The sequence below is a fragment of the Somniosus microcephalus genome, chromosome 11 (genome assembly GCF_052327205.1).
Source record: "Somniosus microcephalus isolate GS21.2 chromosome 11, FLI_Smic_1.0, whole genome shotgun sequence".
NCBI classification, from domain to species: domain Eukaryota; kingdom Metazoa; phylum Chordata; class Chondrichthyes; order Squaliformes; family Somniosidae; genus Somniosus; species Somniosus microcephalus.
Genome location: NC_140997.1, coordinates 37,849,174 through 37,872,754, shown reverse-complemented (window position 1 = coordinate 37,872,754; position 23,581 = coordinate 37,849,174). Strand labels below are relative to the sequence as shown.

The 23,581-nt window shown below is 45.7% G+C and overlaps 1 protein-coding gene across 2 annotated transcripts in view; it reads right to left on the bottom strand.

Annotated features, from left to right (window-relative positions):
• ift70 (intraflagellar transport 70) overlaps positions 1-23,581 on the bottom strand; it is a 156,831-nt gene that overhangs the window by 30,646 nt on the left and 102,604 nt on the right. Inside the window, exons 13-15 of one of the 2 annotated variants that reach the window (XM_086000484.1) lie at positions 11,611-11,687; positions 9,914-10,124; positions 3,730-3,759 (exon numbers count right to left, since the gene is read on the bottom strand). In XM_086000484.1, the coding sequence (XP_085856610.1) occupies positions 3,730-3,759; positions 9,914-10,124; positions 11,611-11,687 (318 nt within the window). The remainder of the gene's footprint in view (positions 1-3,729; positions 3,760-9,913; positions 10,125-11,610; positions 11,688-23,581) is intronic. The other variant, XM_086000485.1, reaches the window with a different exon arrangement.

Below are 23,581 nucleotides of genomic sequence, written 5' to 3'. Positions count from 1 at the left end.
GTTGCAAGAGGAGCTTATAGGGGCGAAACTGAAAGAAGCTAAGCAAAGGATGTTGGAACTTGAAACACAGAACCAAATCAGCAGTAACCAGCTATGTCGAGCAGAGAAGGAGTGCTATGGTCTACATGAGAAGGTGCAATATCTCTCAGCCCAGAATAAGGGACTACTCACTCAGTTAAATGAAAGTAATCGGAAAATGGCTGAGATAGACTGCAAGAATAAAGAAGATTTGATGGCAGTGAGACTTCGAGAGGCAGATAGCATAGCAGCCTTGGCTGAACTCCAACAGGAAATTGCGAAAGAAGCAAATGAAGAGGAATCTTCAGGAAGCCAGGATGTTATTCCAGTTCTTCTCTACGACTCCTTACAAGCAGAGTGTGAGAAGTTGAAAGAACAGTATGAACAGGCCCAGGCTACAATTCTGGAGGGGGTTAACTCGGCAACCTCCGAAAAGCTAGTTTCAGTAGAAGCATATGAACAACTAAAGGTTGAACATGAGCAAGAAGTCCAAAGGCTGCAGGAAATTCTTGATGAGCTCAAGGCCAAGACAGACTCATCGGTAGAAGTTCCATCCATAGATGAGAAATTAGAGGTGAAAGACATGGCAGAACATGAAAGACAAGATGTCCAAGAACTCATAAAAATATTGAAGGAAACCCAAGACAAATATGAGGCGGCAATGTCCGAGGTTCAACAACTTGAAGAACAGATTCAACTGGGAATCCTTTCAGTGGAAGAAAAGGAAACTGTAAGAAACACAGAGACTGTAAGAATGGTCCCTGAACATGAGCTAGAGAGCATCAGGGCGCAACTTTTCCGAGCGCTGAAAGCCAAAGTACAAGAGGAACAGAAGGTGGAAGTATTGGAGGAAAAGGTGGATGAAATGGAGAAGACTCTGATCCACAGTGTTCCCGTGGAAGAGTTAACGGTCAGCCAACTCCTTCATATGCTGAGGGAAAAGACTCTGCAATGGGAACAATCTGAACACGAGCTTCAATCTTCAACGGGAAGGAGTTCGGAGCTCTCAAAAGTTTGGGAAATAGCTGAGGTTGCAAAACAGACTTTACTGGGATGCCAAAAGTACGCTGAATCGCGTCTATGTGAACAACAGAATGTTGAAACAGCTGCTCCAGTAGAAGGATTGAATAGCCCGATCAATCAATCCCCGAGGGAAGGGGAAGTATTGAAATCACAAATGAGGTCATTAGTGAAGGATTTGCAGGAAACCCAGGAAGAGCGGGATGAAGATGAATGCACGAAGAAGTCTTTTCAAGAAAGATGTCTAGGGAAGGAACCACAGTCAGCTAATGTCCAGATGGGTAAGGAGGAAGTAGAAGGCCCTCTCGCTGGCCTAACTCAGGACGAACCCGAATATTACCATGACCTGTTGAGTGACACTGAATATTACGAGGATGTGGTCTGCCCAGTTTGTGATGAAAACTCCCAAAGTGCCGAAATCAGGATGAAGCACTTAAAGTCGAAGGAACATAGAGAGTTGGTGGCGCTACAGCTGGCAGCTGATAAGGGAGCCCCGAGAGTCTCCAAAAAGCAGAAAAGAAAAAGAAGAAGCAGAAGATGATAACTATCGCAAATATTATCACTTCTACCAGATCATGCGTGGACCCTACGAAAGGAGTTAAATCAGTTGGGAAGTAGGAAAATATCAAGGCAACCCAGTTGTTGTAAAAGTCAGCACTGCTGGTTCAGCAGGACGAAAGTTCAAGCTGTTACGTCAAGAAAAGGATATGGAGGAGTCACGCTAGCAATGTGAACCATCTACACCAAAGAGATGTTGTTCGGACCGAGTCAAGATCAGAGACTGAATCTGTGAACTGTTCCCGCAGAGACTGAACCTGTGAACTGTTTCCCACCGAGACTATGTCTGTAAATTGTTTTATATGAAGTTGAAGATATGTTATGTTTAATGGGGACTCTGTATGTAATAAGCTAAAAAGGGAGGATTGTAGTGTATGTACCCGTCTACCTTTAAGAGAACTATTGTATGTAACCGTTCACCTTTAAGAGAACTACTTTAGGTGTGGCACTACTTGTTTGGCTTCTGTATACTGTAATACCGACGGTGACCACACCGGTATATAAGTGTTGTGGCATGATTCCTTGGGCAGATTCGCCCTGATCTTCGAATAGTAAAGATCTGTTTGTTTGTTATTCCTGAAGTCTGTGTCGTTATTAACTGTACAACCCACAGACTTTACACTGTCCATTTTTAAAATTCCTACATGCAGTATATTATACTTTTTTTGTGTAGCTGTAGAGGAAACTATTAGCAATACAACTGCATTCAATCTCTCATGCTTCATTTGATATTGGACTTGGAAAGTTACGTTTTGCAAAATTATCAATTACTGGACACAAGTTGCTGATGTCCTCAAATTAATACTCTAGACAATTTTTATATAGTTTGTCCCAATATTATATAACTAGGGACTAAAATTGCTACTAAATAGGATTCCTTATTCCTCCAGAATCCCGTAATTAACTATAATGTTTTAGCATATATTGTTGTGAAATTAAAGCAATAGACCATAAATCAGTTTTTTGAACTTGGTGTTCCTAATTGGAGTTTTACTTCATTGTATAGTATCTCCTAAATGTTTGAATTTTAAATTTCTCAATTTATCTAACAATTTCCTCTTTCACAACTGTTGTCACAAAATATTCCAGTTAAAACTGACTAAAAATCTATTTTAAGGTTTTGTCGCAGCCATTTTCCAAATAATTTAAATGAGTGCTTCACTACATTTTTAAATTTTACATCTGGTGACTTTTAAAAAATTATGGTACAGTTTAATGCAATAATATTGATCAATAACATAATCGCACAAACAATAATAAGGAACGGTCTAATTCTGTAATAAAGGCTGCATTGGTTACATTCCAGTCATAGACTTGGCAAGAGAATGACAATTTAGATTAAAAACTATGATTTAAAGTATAATCAAAATCCCATATTTTATAGACTGCATCTACCCCAAGAAAGTTTAGCAGTTCAACAAAAGTTGTACTATCCCTTTACAGTAAAAGCAGTGTTCAAAAGACTACCCTTAATCAGTTCCTCTAACTCAGTTTTCATAATTCAAATTTTTTACAATCAATGGAAAACAAAGTCCCCATTATCATCACCTGATGTCTGTTCCCTGGCAGTTACCAAAATAGATCTCCATGCCAGTTTTAAAACAATTTCGTAAAAGAAAACAAATCATCTGTAGAAGTATAGCAAGTCATTTTACAATAAAAAATGATTTGATATAGAGGATTCAATGTAGAAGTCTTGAGATAGGATATTGCAACTTGAAGTGTTCTACATCACAATAAACACACATAACCAGAACACTTCTTTCTAATACAAAACAACACTTCTCACACTCAGATCATGCTGTTATATCATACTGTCAGTTGTTAAAAAAAAAATCTCATCCACTGTCGAGTCTTTTTACCGAGATTTTTCTCTTGCAGGGACATCCTTGGATGTTACACTTGCCCAACTACAGTAGACAGGTGAAAAGTTCCCAGATAAGGCGATACAGGCATTGTTTAGTTAAGCAGAATAAATACATTTTTAATGCATTATTCTCTTCATGTATTAATGTTAGTGGCAACTCACAGAAATGCATGTACCAAATGCCCACTGTAGTGATTACTTAATAATGCCTTTTTAATGTTCGCACAGTTCTAAAAAAAATCTGATTAGAATGGACTCTAAATTACCTGCAATTTTGCCATGTTCAAGTACAAATCCTGATGGAATATAGATGCAATATTTTAAGAAGTATGTAACAACTAGAAATTACATTTGACCAAAATTAAGTATTTTTACAAAATTTAAAGAAACATTTATAATTTCTGTTTTGGAACAATGTACTACAATAATTTGATCTTCTTAAGCAAACCTTTTAATAGCTTTACTTCCCAATTTTCCTATACCATAATAGTGGATAAACTTTTTCTACTGAAGTGTATTAATAGTCTGGCCCCATGTAGAATCTAGTGCATGAGTGAATAGACTTGCAAAGGTATTATAACTGACAATATTGTGAGGGGGTTACATGTATTTGTGCAGGCAATCTCCTGGTGCTGGTGTACACAGCTGCCTGGCATTACCTATACGTAGTTGGTATACAGGACCTTTAAGTTTCCCATTTTTGTTCAGAAATTGCACTTTTGGGAGAATGACGCACAGGTCTAAATAGAAAAGGAAAATAATTAGTACAAAAACAAGGTCACCAGATTGGAATAGGGCAGATTTTAGAAAAATGCAGAGTGAGCTAGTTAAGAAGAGGTAGAAAGAGAAATTGATACACAGAACTGTAGATCAACAACAGCATACTTTTTAAAAAGGAGATTGCAAAGTTACAGAATAAATATATACCATTTTAAAAAAATGACCAAGTTTCAGAATACTACAGATAAGTAAAAAGGTGAGAAACAAACTAAGATTGGAGAAGAGGATATGAAGCCTATAGGTATGATAAAAAATAAGACAATACGACTGGAATTTTGCCAGCCCTCAGTGGACGGGATGGGTGGTGGGTCAGCTGTTAAATTTAAAATGATTGACAGCGGGTCGGGAACATGCTATCAAAACACACACACTGGACTTTCCCGATGTCGGGTTTGCCAGCGCCGAGCAGACCCAACAGGCAGCGGCAGGAGAGGCAATTAAAATCATTAGCGGCTTGTTTACAGCTACTTATCAATGGTTTTTTCCCCAGCTATTTGGATTTGACAGGCCATCCACCGGTTCCCCGCTGTGCCTGGACCTCGTCTGTGAAGCTGAGGCAGAAGGTCCGTGGCCACTGAATCAGCTGATGAGTTGACAGCTTCAAATGTCAAGTCAAAGCTCCCAGCTGATTGAGATATGTTCCCTTAACCACTAGCTTCACTAAACTGCATTTCCACTACAGATTCAGGATGCTGCAAGTCTTTACAGAAGTCTCCATCCAGTTTGCCCTCATTACCTCTCCCAAAATTGACAGATCGCTTCTGTCATCGCTACTTCACCTGCCATCCATTCCATCAGCATGGGTGCACTTGAAACTCTCTCACCTTGGTCCTCAGAATCCCACCATGATCAGCCCCAACATCATCAGCACCAGGCACACCAGCAACACCAACCTTCTCCGCAATCACCCAATGCTGCACAGGACATCAGCACCCGACTACATTGCTACCTGGGAGGCCAGAAATGGCCTCACCATGGCTAGATTTACTTCACTTGACGCTGTACACGCTGGCTGCCACATGATGCGCCAGGTTGGCACCACCCCACACCAACACCATAAAGCATCCCTACAATGCCCAAGCCATTCCTTTCACACTCATCACCATTGCGGGGGGTACCGTTATGTCTCACCATTCACTGCAACTCACTAAGCCACTTCCAAAGGTGCACACAAATCTGTCCAAGAATGCAAAGTGTTGAAAATAATGGTTACAATGTTTGACACCACAATAACAGAAACTTCACATGAACATTGCATGAAACACCCAAGTGCCTACCCTTGTGTGTTGTTAGTTGGTATGATTGTACTAGGATGAGGGCAAGTGTGAGGGGTGGCGAGTGAGATGGGGATATGATAATGTAGATAGAGAGGGATGAGTGGAGGTGCAAGGTAAGTTGGTGTGAGTAAGGATGTGCAGGAGTGTGGCTTTCTACTAACGTTTCGTGATCTACTGGGATCACTGAAACGTTTGCAGCACTGCACCCAGGCCCTCCTGACAACATCCCTGCTTGTATTCTCCTCTGCAATGTGCAATCGGGCTGTGTTGGTGTCCTGGGGAGGTCTCTTCCGCCCATGGGAAGGGACGAGAACCTCCCTGTGGTGCATATAGTGAGTCAAGATGGCAACCGAGACGGTCCGGTGCTAGCGCGCTCTCCCTGCTTCGGGCGGCCCGCTCTCGCCGCTCGCTCCCGCAACCGGAGTGAGGTGTTCGGCGAGTCGGGCGGAGGCAGCGCAGCGCATCGAGCAGCAGCAGCAGCCACGTCGACCCGCTAGAACTCGTCGGCCCGCTAGAACTCGTCGGCCGGCAGCTCCTCAGCGGGAAGGCATTCCGACTGGGAGGAGGGGAGCCGAGCATGGCGGCCAGAAGCCGGACCGGAAGCGGGAGAAGCAGGCCCCGGGCCGTCGGACCGCGGAGCCGGCGACGGTGAGGTGGAGGCCGCGGCGACCAGAGGATGTGTTCGGCGAGTCAGGCGGAGGCAGTGCAGCGCATCGAGCAGCAGCAGCAGCAGCCACGACGACTCGCAGTCCGGCTGGGAGGAGGGGAGCCGGGAATGGTGGCCAGAGGGTGAGCGGGAGAAGCAGGCCACCACACGTGGAGCCGAGCCGGCAACAGTGAGGAGGAGGCCGCGGCGACGAGGAGGATGGAGCGGCTGAGGGACATCGTGCTCCCACTGCCACTGGATGCCAAAGAATTGACTTTCTGAACACGGCGCTGTAAGAATAGCTGACTTGTCCCTACGGGGAGTAAGCATTCCATTGTACTAGTTACATATGGCAAATAAAATTGAATTGAATTGGAATAACCTGGGTGTAGCCCTGCACCTCTGTGCAGTGACTGTGAGTGTTTGCAGCACCTCAATGCTGTAGAACACGGACAGCATAAATGTCAAAATAAATTTGGACATGGTCCCTTTAAGGAAACTGGCTGATGATGCGTCATCAAATGACGTCACCAGACCTGCTTCCTCTATTTGGCTGGGAAATGCGCTGGGCGGGCTTAGCAAGCCCAATCAGGGGAAATTCATTTCAGAGGCCGGGATGGAGACAGCAGTGGGGCCACGACCCGCCACTGACTGTGCCCACCACAGACCCGCCGAGGTTCGTAAAATCGTGGCCTACAAGAAAATAAGGAAAGTTTAATAAAAGAATAGAAAAGCAATGAGGGAGTAACAAGGAGAGAATTAAAAAAACATTAAAAAGAACAATAAAGTATTTTCCAACCATATTAGTAAAAGGAGATTTGCCAAATCTGAAGTGGGGTCCGAGAGGAGAAGATAGTAAGTTAGTAGAGGATGAGTGGAAATTGGCAGCGATACTCAATTACTTTGTTTCAGTTTTTACAAAAGGGAAGGATTTTGGAGAGGCGATAAATCCTAAATTGTTTAAAAAATGTGAGATACTATACTATATAAAAAGGAAAGTATTAGCGAAGTTAGTTAAATTAAAGGAGGACAAAGTGCCAGGACCTGAGAGGTTAATAGAACCTTATAGCACAGGAGGCCATTTGGCCCATCGTGCATGTGCTGGCTCTTTGAAAGAGCTATCCAATTAGTCGCACTCCCCCTGCTCTTTCCCTATAGCCTATCAATTTTCTCCCCTTCAAATATTTATCTTATTCCCTTTTGAAAGTTACCATTGAATCTGCTTCCCTTTCAGGCAGTGCATTTCAGATTATAATAACTCTCTACGTAAAAAAAAACTCTCTTCATCGCTTTTACCAATTACCTTAGATCTGTGTCCTCTGGTCCTGAACCTCAGCCAGTGGAAACAGTTTCTCCTTATGTACTCTATCAAAACCCCTCATGATTTTGAGCACCTCTATTAAATTTTCCCTTAACCTTCTCTGATCTAAGGACAACAACTCCAGCTTCCCTAGTCGCTCCACGTAACTGAAGTCCCTCATCCCTGGTACCATTCTAGTAAATCTCCTCTTCACCCTCTCCAAGGTGACATCCTTCCTAAAGTGTGGTGCCCAAAATCTAAGGAAGCTGAGAGAAATGGGGGAAGAAATAGCCCAGACCCTAAAAATTATAGCATTCTATAGACAGTAGTTGTGTGCTGGAAAACTGGTGAGTGGTTAATGCAATGTCTGTTTTCAAAAAAGGGAGACAGTGCTAACCCAGGTAATTACAGGCTGATTAGTGTAACATCTGTGGTCGGGAAAATTTTGGAATCTTTAATTAAATTCCTAAATATGTAGATGAAAAGGAAATAATTAGAAGCAGGCAACACAGACTTCAGTTTTGGGCTTCATACTATAGGAAGGATGTTGATTCATGAAGATGCTGCCCTGTTTGAGGTGATACAAATATAAAAAAAGACTTGGAAAAATTGGTGCTGTTTTGCTTAGAACAGGAGAGATTATGGGGTGATTTGACAGAGATGTTTAAAATTATGAAGGGATGGAATGCAGTATAGAAACAGCCTGTTCCCAGTGACTGAGGGGTCTAGAATATAAAAGCACAGATACAAGATTAAATGCAAGAGATTTAGGACAGAGAGCAGCAGAAACAATTTTACACTTAGGATTGCAAGGCTATAGAATGTACTACCAGAGTTAGTGACTGAAGCAGAGACCATGTTAACATTTAAGAGTAGGTGGTTGAAAATAAAATAAAAGAATATGGGAACAGAGCGAGCATATGGTATCAGGACTGCTGTTCGTGTAGAGAATAAACATCAACAAGGAATCGTTGGGCCGAACAGCCAATTTCTGTCTTGTAATTTCTACCTAATTCTATGCATTCGTCCATAAATGTACATCAAAAAGACTTGTTTTTAATTAATTTTATTTAGCATCCTAAACTCTCATATTTTGAATAATTTGATGTCCCCTGTTTCATTTATAGCATTTTATTTTTGCTTTTTGTTAGGCTCTATTGTTGCCTTACAGTTTATATATAAGAAATGCTAGAGGGCTTGCTCACCCTGTTTCATTGAACGCATGTTGAATCATTTTGTGGTTGGAATAACATTCACAACCTAAATCAACCCTTAAGTGGGCTAACTCTATGATTTTAAATTAAGTTTTTGTATGTTTTTCATATATTCTGCAGAATCTATGAAATTCTGTCAAGTTGTGAGAGCTCGATGAATTGTGTAGTATTTTACACAGCTTTTAGGAGATTTATATGAAATTTATCAGTCTCTCTGACTTTGTAGAATGCCATGGATTCCGTATAAAAATCCAATCCTATTTGTCAGTGAACAAATCCAAAAGTAAACTGTTAGAGATACTGCATTTGTCAATTCAATGCCTGTATAAAATGTATATTGTATACCCAATAAAACTGGTACGTTTCATGTACAGATCTCACTTAATTGACAGACAAAAATCACCAAATGAAAACATTTCAGTGATAATCAGTCTTCTGTCAATTTAAGTTCTTAGGTTTGTGTTCAATAAGGAAATATTTGTCACTGCTTCAACATAGAATCTGGTAAATTTAGGGTTTACATATGACTTGACCTTGAAAAACCTTGATCCTAGAATTATCAAACATATGAGGAACACTTCCAAAAAACTAACAACTTAACAGAAGAGATCTTGTAACAGTGATCAGTTGACTCAAGTCTCACACTCACCTTTACCAAGTTTTTCTTTTTAAAATAAACTAAAGGATTGTGCGTGTAACTCCAAGCAAGCCAAAAAAAATTCAGGTCAAGACCACAAACTTGGCCACCTATTAGAAAGCGCACATCAGGATATGGATATACTGTATCCCCTCCAAGTTACATCTTGACTTGGAAATATATCGCCGTTCCTTCATAGTCGCTGAGTCAAACTCCTGGAACTCCTTCCCTAACAGCACTGTGGGAGAACCTTCACCACACGGACTGCAGCGGTTCAAGAAAGCGGCTCACCACCACCTTCTCAAGGGCAATTAGGGATGGGCAATAAATGCTGGCCTTGCCAGTGACGCCCACATCCCATGAATGAATTAAAAAATGTGGTTCGGCTATGAATAATAATTCTAAATGCTGGTTGGATACATATACATAACTGACTATTAATATCTAATAATTAAGCTTTAATTTAGAGTAGTTTGACAGCTATCAGACTGTAAATAACAAGTATTGAATAAAATCATCAGGGACATAAAATGACTTAAAAATGACAATTCACTATGGTTAAAAAACAAAACCGCATGCAAATGTTGGTGTCTTACATTGTCGTAATGCTTTTTCACAATTGGTTCGTAGAAGCCTATTGCCTCTTTATACTTGTTCTCCTGCATAAAGAGAACATGGGCAACATTCAATTTCCAAACATCATGCTCATTGCAGAACTCCACTGATTTTCGGAAGATCTTCTCAACCATTTGGTAGTTTTCCAAGTTCCAGTAGATTCTGGCCTGAGCCATAAGCACTGGAATATACCTAAGAAAATGCATTCCATTAGTTTTATAATAGTCAAAGTGCAAAGTTATTACAAGGCATACATTAAAAAAAAATCATCAACAGTTCTCCATCAATTTGACTCCTTGCTGGGGTACAGGTTCAAGGGCACCCGCACCTTGGCCAAGTGACTATTTTTCATATGTGAACCTAGACAATGAGAACAACTCATGGTAATTTTTCAGTGATTCGGACGTGGACAGGATTAAAAAGACCAGGCAAGGCCTTGCCTCCCTGCAGTCTTTGGTAGGTCCCAAAGCAACAGAGTATGCGTGCCTGTGTATGGGGAGGGGTCTGTTAGCTTCATGCAAATGAAGGAAACATGCCTTCACTGTATTTGCGCCATTTGGACTCTACAAGTGCTGGATGCAGGGGCCAGCATTCAGTGGTTTGTGGAAGAGTTGCCCAGGAATCCTGGAACGGTCACCTGAGGGAGTGCTGCCTTACACAGACCCAAGGTGCTGCATGATTTTTTTTTTTTTTAATTGCCATTGCGATCTTGCAGGCAGCATGGGGAGTCTGCCTTCAATATGATACTGACCCCAAAGTCAGAAATATGGCAGTGGTCAGTGTTTCATCTTTGTGGCAGGCAGACTTTCACCCCCTCCCCCTGACCCCCAGTAGATGGGAGTCAGCAGTAGGGAAGGGGCTTGTGTATCCTAAGCTCAACCTTGTCCTCAGCCAACATTCATACACAGAGTTCCTGCAGGAGTCACAGAATAGGAGTAGGAACCTGGGTCAATTTTCCTCTTCTTGACTCTAGCATGTTGAGACCAATGATAGAATGCGCCACAGTCCCGACAGGATACATCCTAAGATCCTGCGGGAGAGAAGGGTGGAAATTGCCGAGGCCCTAGAAATTATATTTCAGGGGTTTACTGAGTGTGGATGTGTGATGGAATACTGGAGAGTGTCCAATATAGTACGCATTTTTAAAAAAGGGAGAAAGAGCTAATCTGGGTAATTACAGGCCAGTTAATTAAAAAAAACTCTGGTAGGGAAAATTTCAGTCTCTAATTAAAGATGAAATTATCATAAGAATCTAGACAAAATGGAAAAAGTTAGAAGTAGCTAGTATGGATTTTAAAAGGGATGACCACGCTTGACAAACTTCATAGAATTCTTTGAGGGGGTAACAGACATGGTAGGGAAATGCAGTGGAGATAGTATACGTAGACTTTAGACAAGAAGTTAAAGGCAGTTTTTCCCAAAGTAGTTGGAAGTATGTAGTGGAGTTCTCACAGGGAGCAAATTCTGTCCACTGTGCCAATGATTTTGATTTAACCTAAAGGGAGTGGTGTCAAAATTTGCAATGATACATCTTTAGAAGGAGGGAGGGGATAGAAACTATTTGCCCTGTAGTCTTTTCTTGTAGAATACCTATACCTCCAACCTAGGAACTTCATTTCTTCTAACAATTATTAAACCACAATAACATATTTGAAGGATTTTTCTGAATGCAACTCACTTTTCAAGCGCTTCATCGTACTCATTTACTGCCTTTTTCACAGCTTCATCATCTCGATTATGTCTCGCTTCCTGTACCTAGATGGAAAACAAGTTTTGCTATTTTATTTTTATTAGCAGGCCTGTTTTAACATCAAAGACAACCTATCATTTTCCCCTGTAAGTTACAGAAGTGCAATGTTAAAATGACACTTCAGCAATATCACATTTTTCAAATCTATCAGCCTCCTCAATAATCCTTTCTCTTAACAATAATGAAGTCTCCAAAATTTGCATTAGGACTAAGATGGGTTAAACTAAATAAAGTACTGCATTTGAGAAAAATGTTCTCTTCCATGTAAGCATATATCCAAGTCCACAAACATTTTGGGGGGAATTTTAACCCACAAAAACGGGTGGGTTTGGGTCGGGTGTGATGTAAAAATGTAAAAAATCTGAATCCCGATCCCAACCCGCCCACTTCCGATTTTAATGGAGGTGGGTGGGGGTGGGCAACCAGCCCACTCCTAGGAGGCGGGCTGGCCATTTAAATATTATAATGAGGCTGCGTGCCTCATATTTAATCACCATTTTAAATTTAACACTGGCCAGCCGAGTTTTCCGAGCCTTGGGAAACCCAGCAACTAAATCATAGAAATTTACAGCACAGAAGTAGGCCATTCGGCCCATCGTGTCTGTGACGGATGAAAAAGAGCTATTCAGCCTAATCCCACTTTCTAGCTCTTGGTCCGTAGCCTTGTAGGTTGCAGCACTTCAAGTGCGTATCCAAGTACTTTTTAAATGTGATGAGGGTCTCTGCCTCTACCACCCTTTCAGGCAGTGAGTTCCAGACCCCCACCACCCTCTGGGTGAAAAAATTTCTCCTCAAATCCCTCTACCAATTACTTTAAATCTATGCCCTCTGGTTATTGACCTCTCTGCTAAGGGAAATAAGTTCCTTCACATCCACTCTATCTAGGCCCCTCATAATTTTATACACCTCAATTAAGTCTCCCCTCAGCCTCCTCTGCTCCAAAGAAAACAACCTCAGCCTATCCAATCTTTCCTCACAGCTAAAATTCCCCAGTCCTGGTAACATCTTCATAAATCTCCTCTGTACCCTGTATGCTGTACTCTAGCTGTTTCCCAACTAGTGTTTTATACAGTTCAAGCATAAGGGAGGCGAGGACTGCTGGATCCAGGAGGTATGTGCCCTTCCACTTACCTGCTGGATCCAGCTTACCTGCATCACCCAGCCGCTGTGATCAGACATCCCCCGGACCCTTCCGATCTCCTCCCCGGCCCCTCTGACCCTTCCGATTTCACCCTGACCATTCCGATCTACCTTCTGGCCTCAGATCTCCCCCCATTCCGACCATCGATCTACCTTCTGGCCTCTGATCTACACCCCACCACCCCTCACAACCCTCCCCCCCCGCTTCAGACCCCGATCTTCCCTCCGGCCTACGACCGCCCCACTGCTCCAGCCTCAGATCTGCCTTCCGGCCTCTGATGTCCTCCCTGCTCTAGCCTCTGATCTTCTCCCTGCTCCGGACCACGATCTTCCCTCCATCCTCTGATCTTCCCAGGCTCTGATCCTGATCTTCCCCTGACCTCTTATCTTCCCCCTCTTCCGGACCCCAATCTCCCCTCTGGCCTAAGATCTGCCTTCTTACCTCTGATATTCCCCCCGCTCTGGCCTCCGATCTTCCCCTGCTCCGGACCCCGATTTTCCCTCGGTCCTCCGATTACCCCTCTGAACTCCGATCTTCTCCTGTCTCTTACCTCCATTCTTCCCTCCGGACCCCGATCTTCCCTTCGGTTTCCGATCTTCCTCCTGCCCCAGATCCGATCTTCCCTCTGGCCACTAATATTTGCCAGCACTGGTTTGCCTTTTGGCCTCTGATCTTCCCCTTGCTCCGGTCCCCGATTTACACTCTGGCCTCCGATCTTCCCTCCAGCCTCTGGTCTTGCCCCTGCTCCAGACCCCGAACTTCCCTCTGGCTCCGATCTTGCCTTTGGACGATCTTCCCCGGCTCCGGATCCCGATCTTCCCGAGCCTGGCCTCCGATCTTCCCCGGCTCTGGTCTGCCTTCTGGCCTCCGATCTTCCCTCCAGCCTCCCATCTTCCACGGTTCTGAACTCCGATCTTCTCCTGCCCCATGCCTCCATTCTACCCCCTGGCCTCCGACCTTCCCCCTGCTCCAGACCCTAATCTTCCCTGGACCTCCGATCTTCCCCAGTTCCAAACCCCAATCTTCCCCTGACCCTGGCCTCTGATCGTCCCCAAGCCCCCCCCACCTTTCTGATCCCTCTATCCCTCCCCTCCGCTCCCCGGCTGTGGCCTGGTGCTGAAGGCCCACCTGACCGCCAGCCAGCCAGCCTCTGAATCTTGCTGGCTGTGGCCGGGAAACTGAAACAAAAAATGGTAATCAGGTTAAATTTGGCAGAACCGGAGGGAAACTCGTTCTTCTGGCCTCAAAACTGCCCTCCCGCCCCCGCTCCCGAGATAAGATCGGGGTCTTAGACCCCTTTACAGTTAGATAAATAAGTCTGTAATATACACAAATCTTGAAACTGGACACTTCCATTAACCAAAGTCAGGATCAACTCAACTAGAAATGTAATCAACTGTCATAACCATACAGGCCTTGCGCTAAACCCTAATTACAAAAAATCATAAAAAGTATTCTGAAAGCAGAAGTCAATGGTAGCAATTTTGCAAAAGTCAGAAGTCAACAAGAACAAAAACATATTTAAACTTTTACAATAAACTTGCTGAAGTTATAGTGACTCTTTTGTGCAAAGCACTTTCTGCTAAAAGTGGCAATATGGCTAACAATATTGGGCTGGAATTTGCTGAAAAAAATGTTGTTTGAATGACGCATGCCATTATTAATGCGCAAATCAGCCAGCAACTTGTGGCGAGGAAGAGATACCCCGTGAATTGCGAATCGTCACATGTTGCTGGACGATTTGTGCCGATCCGTCATTAGCCTCGCGAAAACGGCAGCTCGTCCTTAACCCCCCTGTGAGTTACATGAAGTTGCTGCATTTGTACATTAATTGCCCATTAAACATGCCACAGAAAATTAAGTCTAGTAATTAATAGTGCAAGTACCCTTTTAAAGATGTGATAATTGCTAATGACTGCCAATCAATCTCTCTGGCCTTGAAAGTAAACAATTTAAACTGTGGAGTCTGATTTCTTCAGGTAGAATTGTTGTTGACATTTTAAAATGTCAAAATTTTAATTTTTACGTTTATTTTCTTACTTTTCCTTTCTGTCTCATTTTTCTCTCTTTTTATCCAATCTTTCTTTCTTTTTCTGTACCTGATTTGACATTGAATTCATCCACTCTAATTCACCCTCCTTTTCAGTCCTTCCTGTGTTTTTCTCAATACTTAAATCTCATTGGTTAAGGAGATACACTATTGGTCCCATCGTTCACCAAGGTCCCAGATGCCCCGTTGCTCTCGCCAAGCCGTTTTAAGCTCACACTTCCAGCAATTTACAGGGCAAAGCATTTTTGAGCTATAGGGTGCAAGGAAAGGTCATGAGATGCCCTGCTCCAGCCCATTAATGTAGGAGGAGTAAGCACTTAACAATTGAATATCTGAAACTTGTTTTCTAATTTACAGGTAGCTGAATAACTCCGGTCTTCCATACTTTGGACGTAGAGTGAAATGAACACCTTGCATCATGTCAGGACTACAAACACCACCACCCAGCATATTAGTTGTTTGTACCCATAATTTATAGCTTCAATATTTTCATTAAAAGTTTAATTCTCATGTTCAATGCACCTATTATCACACAGACATCTATGGTGTGTACATCTTCTCAGGTCTGGAAGTGCTCTGAGAATCACTTAAAAAAATTCAAAGTTGCAGTCAAACTCGGTGACGGCTGGGCACTCAAAAACACACTAGTCTCAAATCCTTATATGCAGTATAACTGCAGCCAAAAACAATGGCCCTGATTTTGCAGTCAGCGCTGAATGAACAGCGCTAGCCATTCATTACACTTACACTTGCCCACAGACTTTCTATGGGCTTTTTCACTGGATTTCTAACCACCGCAAGCTCCAAACAGTGCGGCGACCTCTACAGGGGGTCTGGGACCTGTGTGAACAGGGCAAGCAACTGTGTATCGCCTTAACCAATCAGATTGAAGAATCCTTACTGAGCCACGCAGTCTAATCCAGGAAGTGTAATATTTAATTCAATGCCAAATCAGAAAGCGAAATAAAAAGAGGGAAAGATGGGATTAAGAGAGAGCGATAAAAGAGACAGAAAGAAAAGATTTTAAAAATGTTTTATTTACATTTTTTAAAATCTCCAACAATAATTAAAATCTGAAAGAATGAGACCTCACAGTTGTAAAAGTTAATTTTCAGTGCCAAATTGGTTGCTTGGCAGTAATTAAGACACGCCGTTAAAAATTCACTTACATTGGAATGGACAAGCCCCATCTTTTTACATAAGAACATAAGAAATAGGAGCAGGAGTAGGCCATTTGGTTCCTCGAGCCTGCTCCACCATTCAATAAGATCATGGCTTTTCTGGCATGTTTAGTGGGTATCTATCATGTATCTGAATGCTGAGTCTCTCGGTGAGATACTGTTATAGAGAAGCACCTGGAGGAGCAGGGCAACCTGGACAGCAACTTCCTGATTTCCACGCTTAGCTGCGCATTTTAAGAATATAGGCCTAGAAATTCAGTTGGGCGCGCCAGCCGTTAGCGCCTTAGGAGGAGTAGATCTCGAGCGCTAGGCGCTTAGCGCCTGGGCGCAGCGCGATCTGCGCCTCGCCCCAACTTCAGTACACATTTAGCGCCGGCGCAAAGTCTTAGCGCGCACCCTGCTGCACGCGCAGATCATGACGTCATTTCGTCGTGCAACGCCCTTTGTGCGCCCCGAACCGGAACTTCACTCGCGCCGGGCCATTGTGCGCCGGGCGGCCCTAACGACTGTGAAGTGGAATGGTACACAGCCGAAGCGGGCCGCGGGGAGCGCTAATTAAAGGGCACTTACCCTGCACTATAAAGGCCAGCCATTTTGCAGCATTCACTCTTGTGCAACGGTTTTTTGGAGAGAGACCAAGGAGGAGAGCTTACTGGTTTGGACCAACACTAGGACAGGTATTTTTGGCTCAGGCCAGAGCTTAGCAATTATCTTTGCCTTCATTGAGAGCTCAGTGTTTGCCAGCATATAATGGGGGCTGCATTGGGTGCCAACGCTGACTTTCAGCCTTATGCCAGAAGGGCTTACAGACGCCATGAGAGAGTGGCAGCCCTGGCTAGACGCAGAGGGGGCAACAGGCGTCGCCAACTGAGGCATTACCCACCCAGGGTATACCGCCAGCAGTCCTCCTATCTGACCATGTCTGCCGCGATGTGTGTTAGGAGGCTGCGATTCAGAAGGGAGGTGGTTGCAGACATCTGCCAGCTGCTTCACAGAGATCTGCAGCCACAGCTGATGCGCAGGACGTCTCTGTCGGTGGCAGTGAAGGTGACGGTGGCTCTCAACTTCTATGCCACCGGCTCCTTCCAATCCGCTGCTGGGGACATCGCTAACATCTCCCAGTTCGCTGTGCATTGCTGCATCCGCCAGGTGACCGATGCCCTTTTCAGAAGGAGACATCAATTCATCTCCTTCCCCATGACCCTGGACAAGCAGCAGCAGCGTGCAGTGGGATTTGCAAGAATAGCGGGCTTCCCCATGGTGCAGAGCGCCATTGACTGCACGCATGTGGCTTTGCGGACACCTCTGGAACATGCCGAGGATTACCGCAACCGGAAGGGCTACCATTCCCTCAACGTACAGCTGGTGTGTGACCACAGGCAGCGCATCCTAGCTGTCAATGCCCGCTTTCCAGGCAGCAGCCACGATGCCTTTATCCTGCGACAGACAACTGTGGCTGACATGTTCCAGGCACAGCCTCACCCAAGAGGATGGCTTATCGGGGACAAAGGCTATCCTTTGTGTACCTGGCTCATGACCCTGCTCCGCGCGCCCACGACCCCTGCTGAAGAGGCATACAACGAGAGCCATCAAGCGACTAGGAACATCATAGAACAAACAATCGGCGTCCTCAAGCAACGGTTCCGCTGTCTCGATCGCTCCGGGGGAGCCCTCCAGTATTCGCAGGAGCGAGTCTCCCAATTTGTCGTCGTTTGCTGCATGCTGCACAACCTGGCTATCCGCAGGACTCAGGCACTGCCACCTCATGTTGGACCACCACCTCAGGAGGAGGAGCATGAGGAGGAGGAGGACGAGCATGAGGAGGAGGAGGACGAGGAGTACCAGCCCAGGAGGGAGGCAGAAGGTCCAAGGGCCGCCCGTCGGCGGCTTATTGAACGTCACTTCTAGGCCCCCTGTCAGGGAATGGCTTGTGCCAATGAAAGAACATGATTGCAGCTGCTCCGCAAGCCCTCAGCCGGTTAAGGCAACAAACACTTCAAAGATCAAACATGGACAATGTTAATAAATAAAATGCTTTATTGTACAAACTCAGGGCCCTTCCCACATGAAAACCAAAAACAGACGAAACCCCCAAAAAACACTCAAACACATTACTCGCTCCCACAACCTGGAGAGGATTGACAAAACAGTGCAACTAAAATGGCCGTCATCCTCGGCCTTCGTAAAAAACAAACATCACATCCTCGGCCTTCAAAAAACAAACATCCAATTCTCGGCCTCAAAAAACAAACACAAATGGCCACACATTCGACTATTTGGCCCGCTAGGGCGATGCCTTGGCCATCTTTGGGTGGCCCCTGCCCGCCCTGCTGCTCCGCCTCAAAGTAAGGCCATTGGCTGCTGCAAGGCTGGGGGCAGGCTCCCGAGGGGCACATGTCGTGACGGCAGATGCCCTTGGGGGTCGGCCTAGTCGAGGTCTGGCCGGCGAGCAGGCGGCTGTTGAATGCTGCAGCTGTGGCTGGCCAGCATCAGTCGCTGCAGCAGCTCCTGGCAGCTCCACTGGGGGAGTGGCAGTGGCGGCTGGAGGAATGGGGGCAAGCTGGCGGATGGCAGGTGCTCGCTGGTCACCTGAGACACTGGCACTCGCCCGGGCCAGCACTGCAGCATGCGCACCAATCTGCCGAGGGACAGACCGCTGTGCTGCTGCAGCGCGCCGGGTGCCCTGGCGATGCCTGGCTGACACAGCGAGTGTGGCAGCAGTGAGTGCCCGTGTTGACCTGTTCAGTGACCTCATCAGAGCACCCAGTGACTGCACGGCACCACTGATCAGCTGGCCACTCGCTGCCTGAGCTGCCCCGAATGCCGCCCGACTCGCTGCCTGCTCTGCCCCGAATTCCGCCAAACTGATGGCCTGTGAGGCCCCGACGTCGGTCACACTCCGAGAGAGGGACTCGATGGCCTCAGGCAACCGTGCCACTACCCCCATGAGCTCCGTGTGCCGGCGCTCCGAGTCCGCGGACAAGTCCTCGAGGCGTTCCATCTCCTCGGCGAAGACCATCTCCGGACTGGAGGCCGGACTCTCCCTCTGGGGAGAAGGCCGCCGAGCTGGCCGACCCTTCCTGCGTTGCTGGACGCCGCTGGGCCCAGCAATTGGACTCCCCTCCGACCCTTCCCCCCTCTGGGGAGAAGGCCGCTAAGCTTCCACCCCCCTCCCGCGTTTCTGCAGGCCGCAGGTCCCATGAGCTCCCCTCCCCTCCAACACTTCCGCCACGCTCCCCTCCAGGGAAGACGTGTCCCCTACATTCGCATGGGTTGCCGCGGCTGAGGGTTCCCCTGATGGGCCGCCTTCCTCTTGCTCCTCCTCCTCCTCCTCTTCTGAGGGGCTGTCACTGGCAAGTTCAGGGACCTCCTCCTCACCATCTGAAAGCAGGAAGGCACAAGAGTAGCTTCAGAGTGAGGAGAGGGCGTCAGCGAGGGATGCATGAGTGGTGGCATTCAGCGCATTGGTCGGACAGTGGCAAAGGATGTAGATCTGATGCGCAAGTGGGACGAGAGAGGTCCAAAAGGTGATGTCCTTACCATTGGTGCCCAGAACAGGGTCGGCATCTCCACATGCAACGGGGCCAATCACCCGGCCACCCATGATGCGCTCCACGCGATGTTGCAGCTCGGTGAGCGGCTGGATCTGGGGTCGGCCTCCCCCGGTCGCAGTCCGGCTCTTCTTATTATTGGCCAGCTTGGCCTGCAAGAGAAAGGACGGCCTCTAAGTACAGTGTGTAGCCCTGATCTTGTGTGCACTGCCTCCCATGGTGGAATAGCCTGGCCAGTGTGTCGCCCTGATCTTGTGTGCACTGCCTCCCATGGTGGAATAGCCTGGCCAGTGTGTAGCCCTGATCTTGTGTGCACTGTCTCCCATGGTGGAATAGCCTGGCCAGTGTGTAGCCCTGATCTTGTGTGCACTGCCTCCCATGGTGGAATAGCTTGGCCAGTGTGTTAAGTGCAGAATGTGCAATTGATGTTCATGCCTGTCCCATAGCTGCTGGATGAGGGCTGGCCATTAGGGCTTTCAGGTCCCTTTGCCCATAATGTGAGGTGCACATGCAAGGATGAGGAGGACACTGGAAAGGGTACTCACCCTGACAATCCGAGTGAGGTCATTAAACTTTTTGCGGCATTGGACACCGCTCCTGGGGACCTCGCTGTTGGCTGACACCTTGCTGGCGACATGCCTCCAGGCTCTCCGGTAGACGCGGACCGGCGCCTTCCTGCCATTGTCTGGGTACAAAATATGGCGCCTCTTCTCCACACCACCAACCAGCACACTCAGATCAAGCTCTGAGAAGCGCTGCGCTCGTTCACGGGCCTTCTGCATGGCTTCAGGCGCTATTTGGGTCCAGCAGCAGTGTTCAGGCCTAGCTGGAGGGCTCCACTATCCAGGGCGTGGCAGCAGACCAAGTCGACCCTTCCCCCTTAAGAGCTGGCCGGCGCCAGGGTGTCTGCTGTCAATCACGAGATGGCCGCACCTGCGCTGCGCCCGGCCTCGGCGCTCTCGCTCAGCACCTCCGGCTTAGCGCCTAAAGAGAGGCGTGCAGCGCCAGTTATAGCGCTCGAGCAAACTCTTAGGGCAAAGCTAATGAATATCGGAGAAGTGGCCTCGATTTTGCGCCGGGCGCAAACTTTACCGGCCGCCCGACTTTACCGCCCCAAAAGTGGCTACAATGAATTTCTAGGCCATAGGCTTATGAGGATATTTAGAGGGATTAGGCATTGCAAGAGTTAAATGCCCCAAGCTTTTGCTAGAGCTGCTATTCTGCAAAATATACTGCTTTTGGACTCTCAGGCTGGCTTTTGTGCAGCTGCAGAATGATGAATAATCACAAATATCCTTGTTATTGCAAACTAATTGTTATTGCTAGAAGGGAGGGAAGAACAGTTTGAGACTTGAAGCTGTCTACAGCGTTATCTCTTATCTCTTTTCTGACTGTGGATATGCACATACTAAGAGCTCCTGTTATTTGTCAAAATATAATAAAATATAATCCCCTTTTACTATTTTTCAGTATTAATATTAAACTTCAATCTAGAAAAACTTAAGTTTGCTGATCTACAGTTTTATTTCTCCTTTGTTAGAATTAGGGAAACCAACCTAGATTTTACTTACAGTTAGAACTCTTGTCTTCAAGGTCCATAGAGTGCGTCATCAATTGTAGGAACAAAAAAAACTTGCGTCTAGGGCTAAAAGACAGATAAGGGAGGCCCAAGGCCTGTGCCTGGGCACAGACCTGTCGTCCCTATGATTGGATGGATTTTTTCGCAGTTCCGGTTTTTGGGATATATCCTAGGTAGGGGGTTTGGGTCTCTCTCAGTGTAAATGGGCCACAGAGGGAAACAGACAGGCGTACAAGCTCATGAGGCGCAGTACGGGGAATGGGTCACGCCTTCTACCCAAAGTACAACAACAGCAAATATAATTCTCAATTGTACTTTTTAAACTGCTGCTCAAACACTGCACCTTACTTATGCTTAAATAAGCGTCGCCTGAGAATCCAAAAGCACAGCTTGGAACATTTAACTCTTGCAATGCCTAATCCCTCTTAATACCCTTATAAGCCTATATTCTTACAGCATGTGTAGTCGCTGGAAGTTGCTGTCCGATTTATTCTTTAATAAAGTCACTGTTATTTTTAACCACAAAACTCGGGCCTATATGCATCAATCCAAAAGGACTTAAAAAAAAGGGTGAAGTCAAACTTCTCCAAGTTGTACTGCAACAGAATTAACTGCTGCTGATCACCAAAAAAAAGACGGAAGCGAAGAAGGATGGAAGAGGACCATGTGGACAACAAACTGAAGTGTGGCATCAGCCTCAAAGCAAGTGTCGCAATGGTTTTCCCCTTTTTAGAAAAAAGTCTAATTCACTCATAAATAGTTGTTAAGCATGTGAGGAAAAATATATGTAATACCCACTGGAAATGTTATGTATGCTAAGTATGGTTATCAATCTTTAACTTAGACACTGTATTATCATTGTTATAAATCCCTGGGTTAAAGTTGCCCATGTGAAGGTACGGCAAGAACTTTTAAGGACACAATGTGACTAAGAGCAGACTTTCCATAATTCTGCACCAGTATCAACTGTTGCAGACAGTGAGGCTGCGCAGTCTCCAGGCAGAAACCCCAGGAGGAAGGGGTGGAGTCGGGGTTTTCGAGCGGGAAAAAGGAGCGACTGGAAGAAAAGAGGGCAGGAGCTCTGAAAAGAGGGCTCAGGAGGCAAATGGCTGCCGCATCCCATCCCGGGCTTCCAAACTCGGCCGCCGCCCTTCGTATTAGTAGCTCTGCATCCAGAACTCAAAGTGGGATTCAGTGATCGTGAAAAGAATTCAACGAAGGGGTTCGGAGTCGTAAGTCTTGCAGACATTATACATACCATGAGCTCCAACTTAAGCGCGCCAACGAAAGAGTGCACTCGAATTTGGACACAGGGACAGATTCTCCTTTGAATCCATATAAATGGAGAATGTATGTTTATTATGTCTAGATTCATTCTAATGTATGCAAATGTCTAATTTAGGTCATTGACCTGTAATCTTCTTATACTGTCTGACGTTAAAACTATAAAGTAAGATAATTAGAATTAAGCCATTGTAGTAGTGATCTCCTTACTGGACTATAGAATACTGTCTACAACAGAGACCATATCTCACATATATCTAGAGAACCGTGAAGGGGTTACATTTTGGGGGCTCGTCCGGGATTGTGGTCTATTTATGTCAGTAAACTAACAGTATTGAATGCTCATTGCTAAGAGAATGGTTTGTGGTTTCTACTGGGCTGTTTGAGCATAAAGATGGATGTTATTGAGGTTGAAGCTTGGTGCAAACGGAAGCAGATAGCTACTACCCATGTCATTGTGCTGAATGGTGTTGCTAACGATGACCCTGATGATGTCTTGCTAAGGGCTCTGAATTGTGTCAAAGCCTTTGGAAAGGTTAGGATAGTTGAGCGCTGCTTGGATACAGCTACCAAGAAGCAGTTTGTGTTGATCCAGACATCAGAGAACCTGAGGTGTCATGGTTTACCTGAGGCAGTTGGGCTTTCTGAAGAGGCTGGTCCCTGGCCAGTTCAGTTTGTCCCTATTACTACTAAGGAAGAAGAAGGGTTTCAGACCAAGTTGTTGTCATTCTTGAGACAAGAAGGAAAGACTGTTGCTGATGTCAAAGGTCTGATAGGTCCTTCGGCCCTGGATATGAACACTCAGTTGGTCAGTGCCATTAGTTCTCTGGTGGATAAATGCACCAATCTGCCCTTCGAGGCTCAGGGATACCGTAAGCTCCGTATGTTCTCAGGAGTGAGACCAACTCCCAGTGGGGAAGAGGAGTACGACGCCTGGGCTGAGCAGACCCTGCCTCTGCTAGAGGAATGGCAGTGCAGTGACAATGTGAAGAGGCAGAGAATAGTAGAAAGCCTTAAGGGTCCTGCTGCTGACATAATAATAATAATAATTCAACTTTATTGTCATTGTTCTTAAAGGCGCAGAACACCTCTGCTACTTCCTTTGACTACATG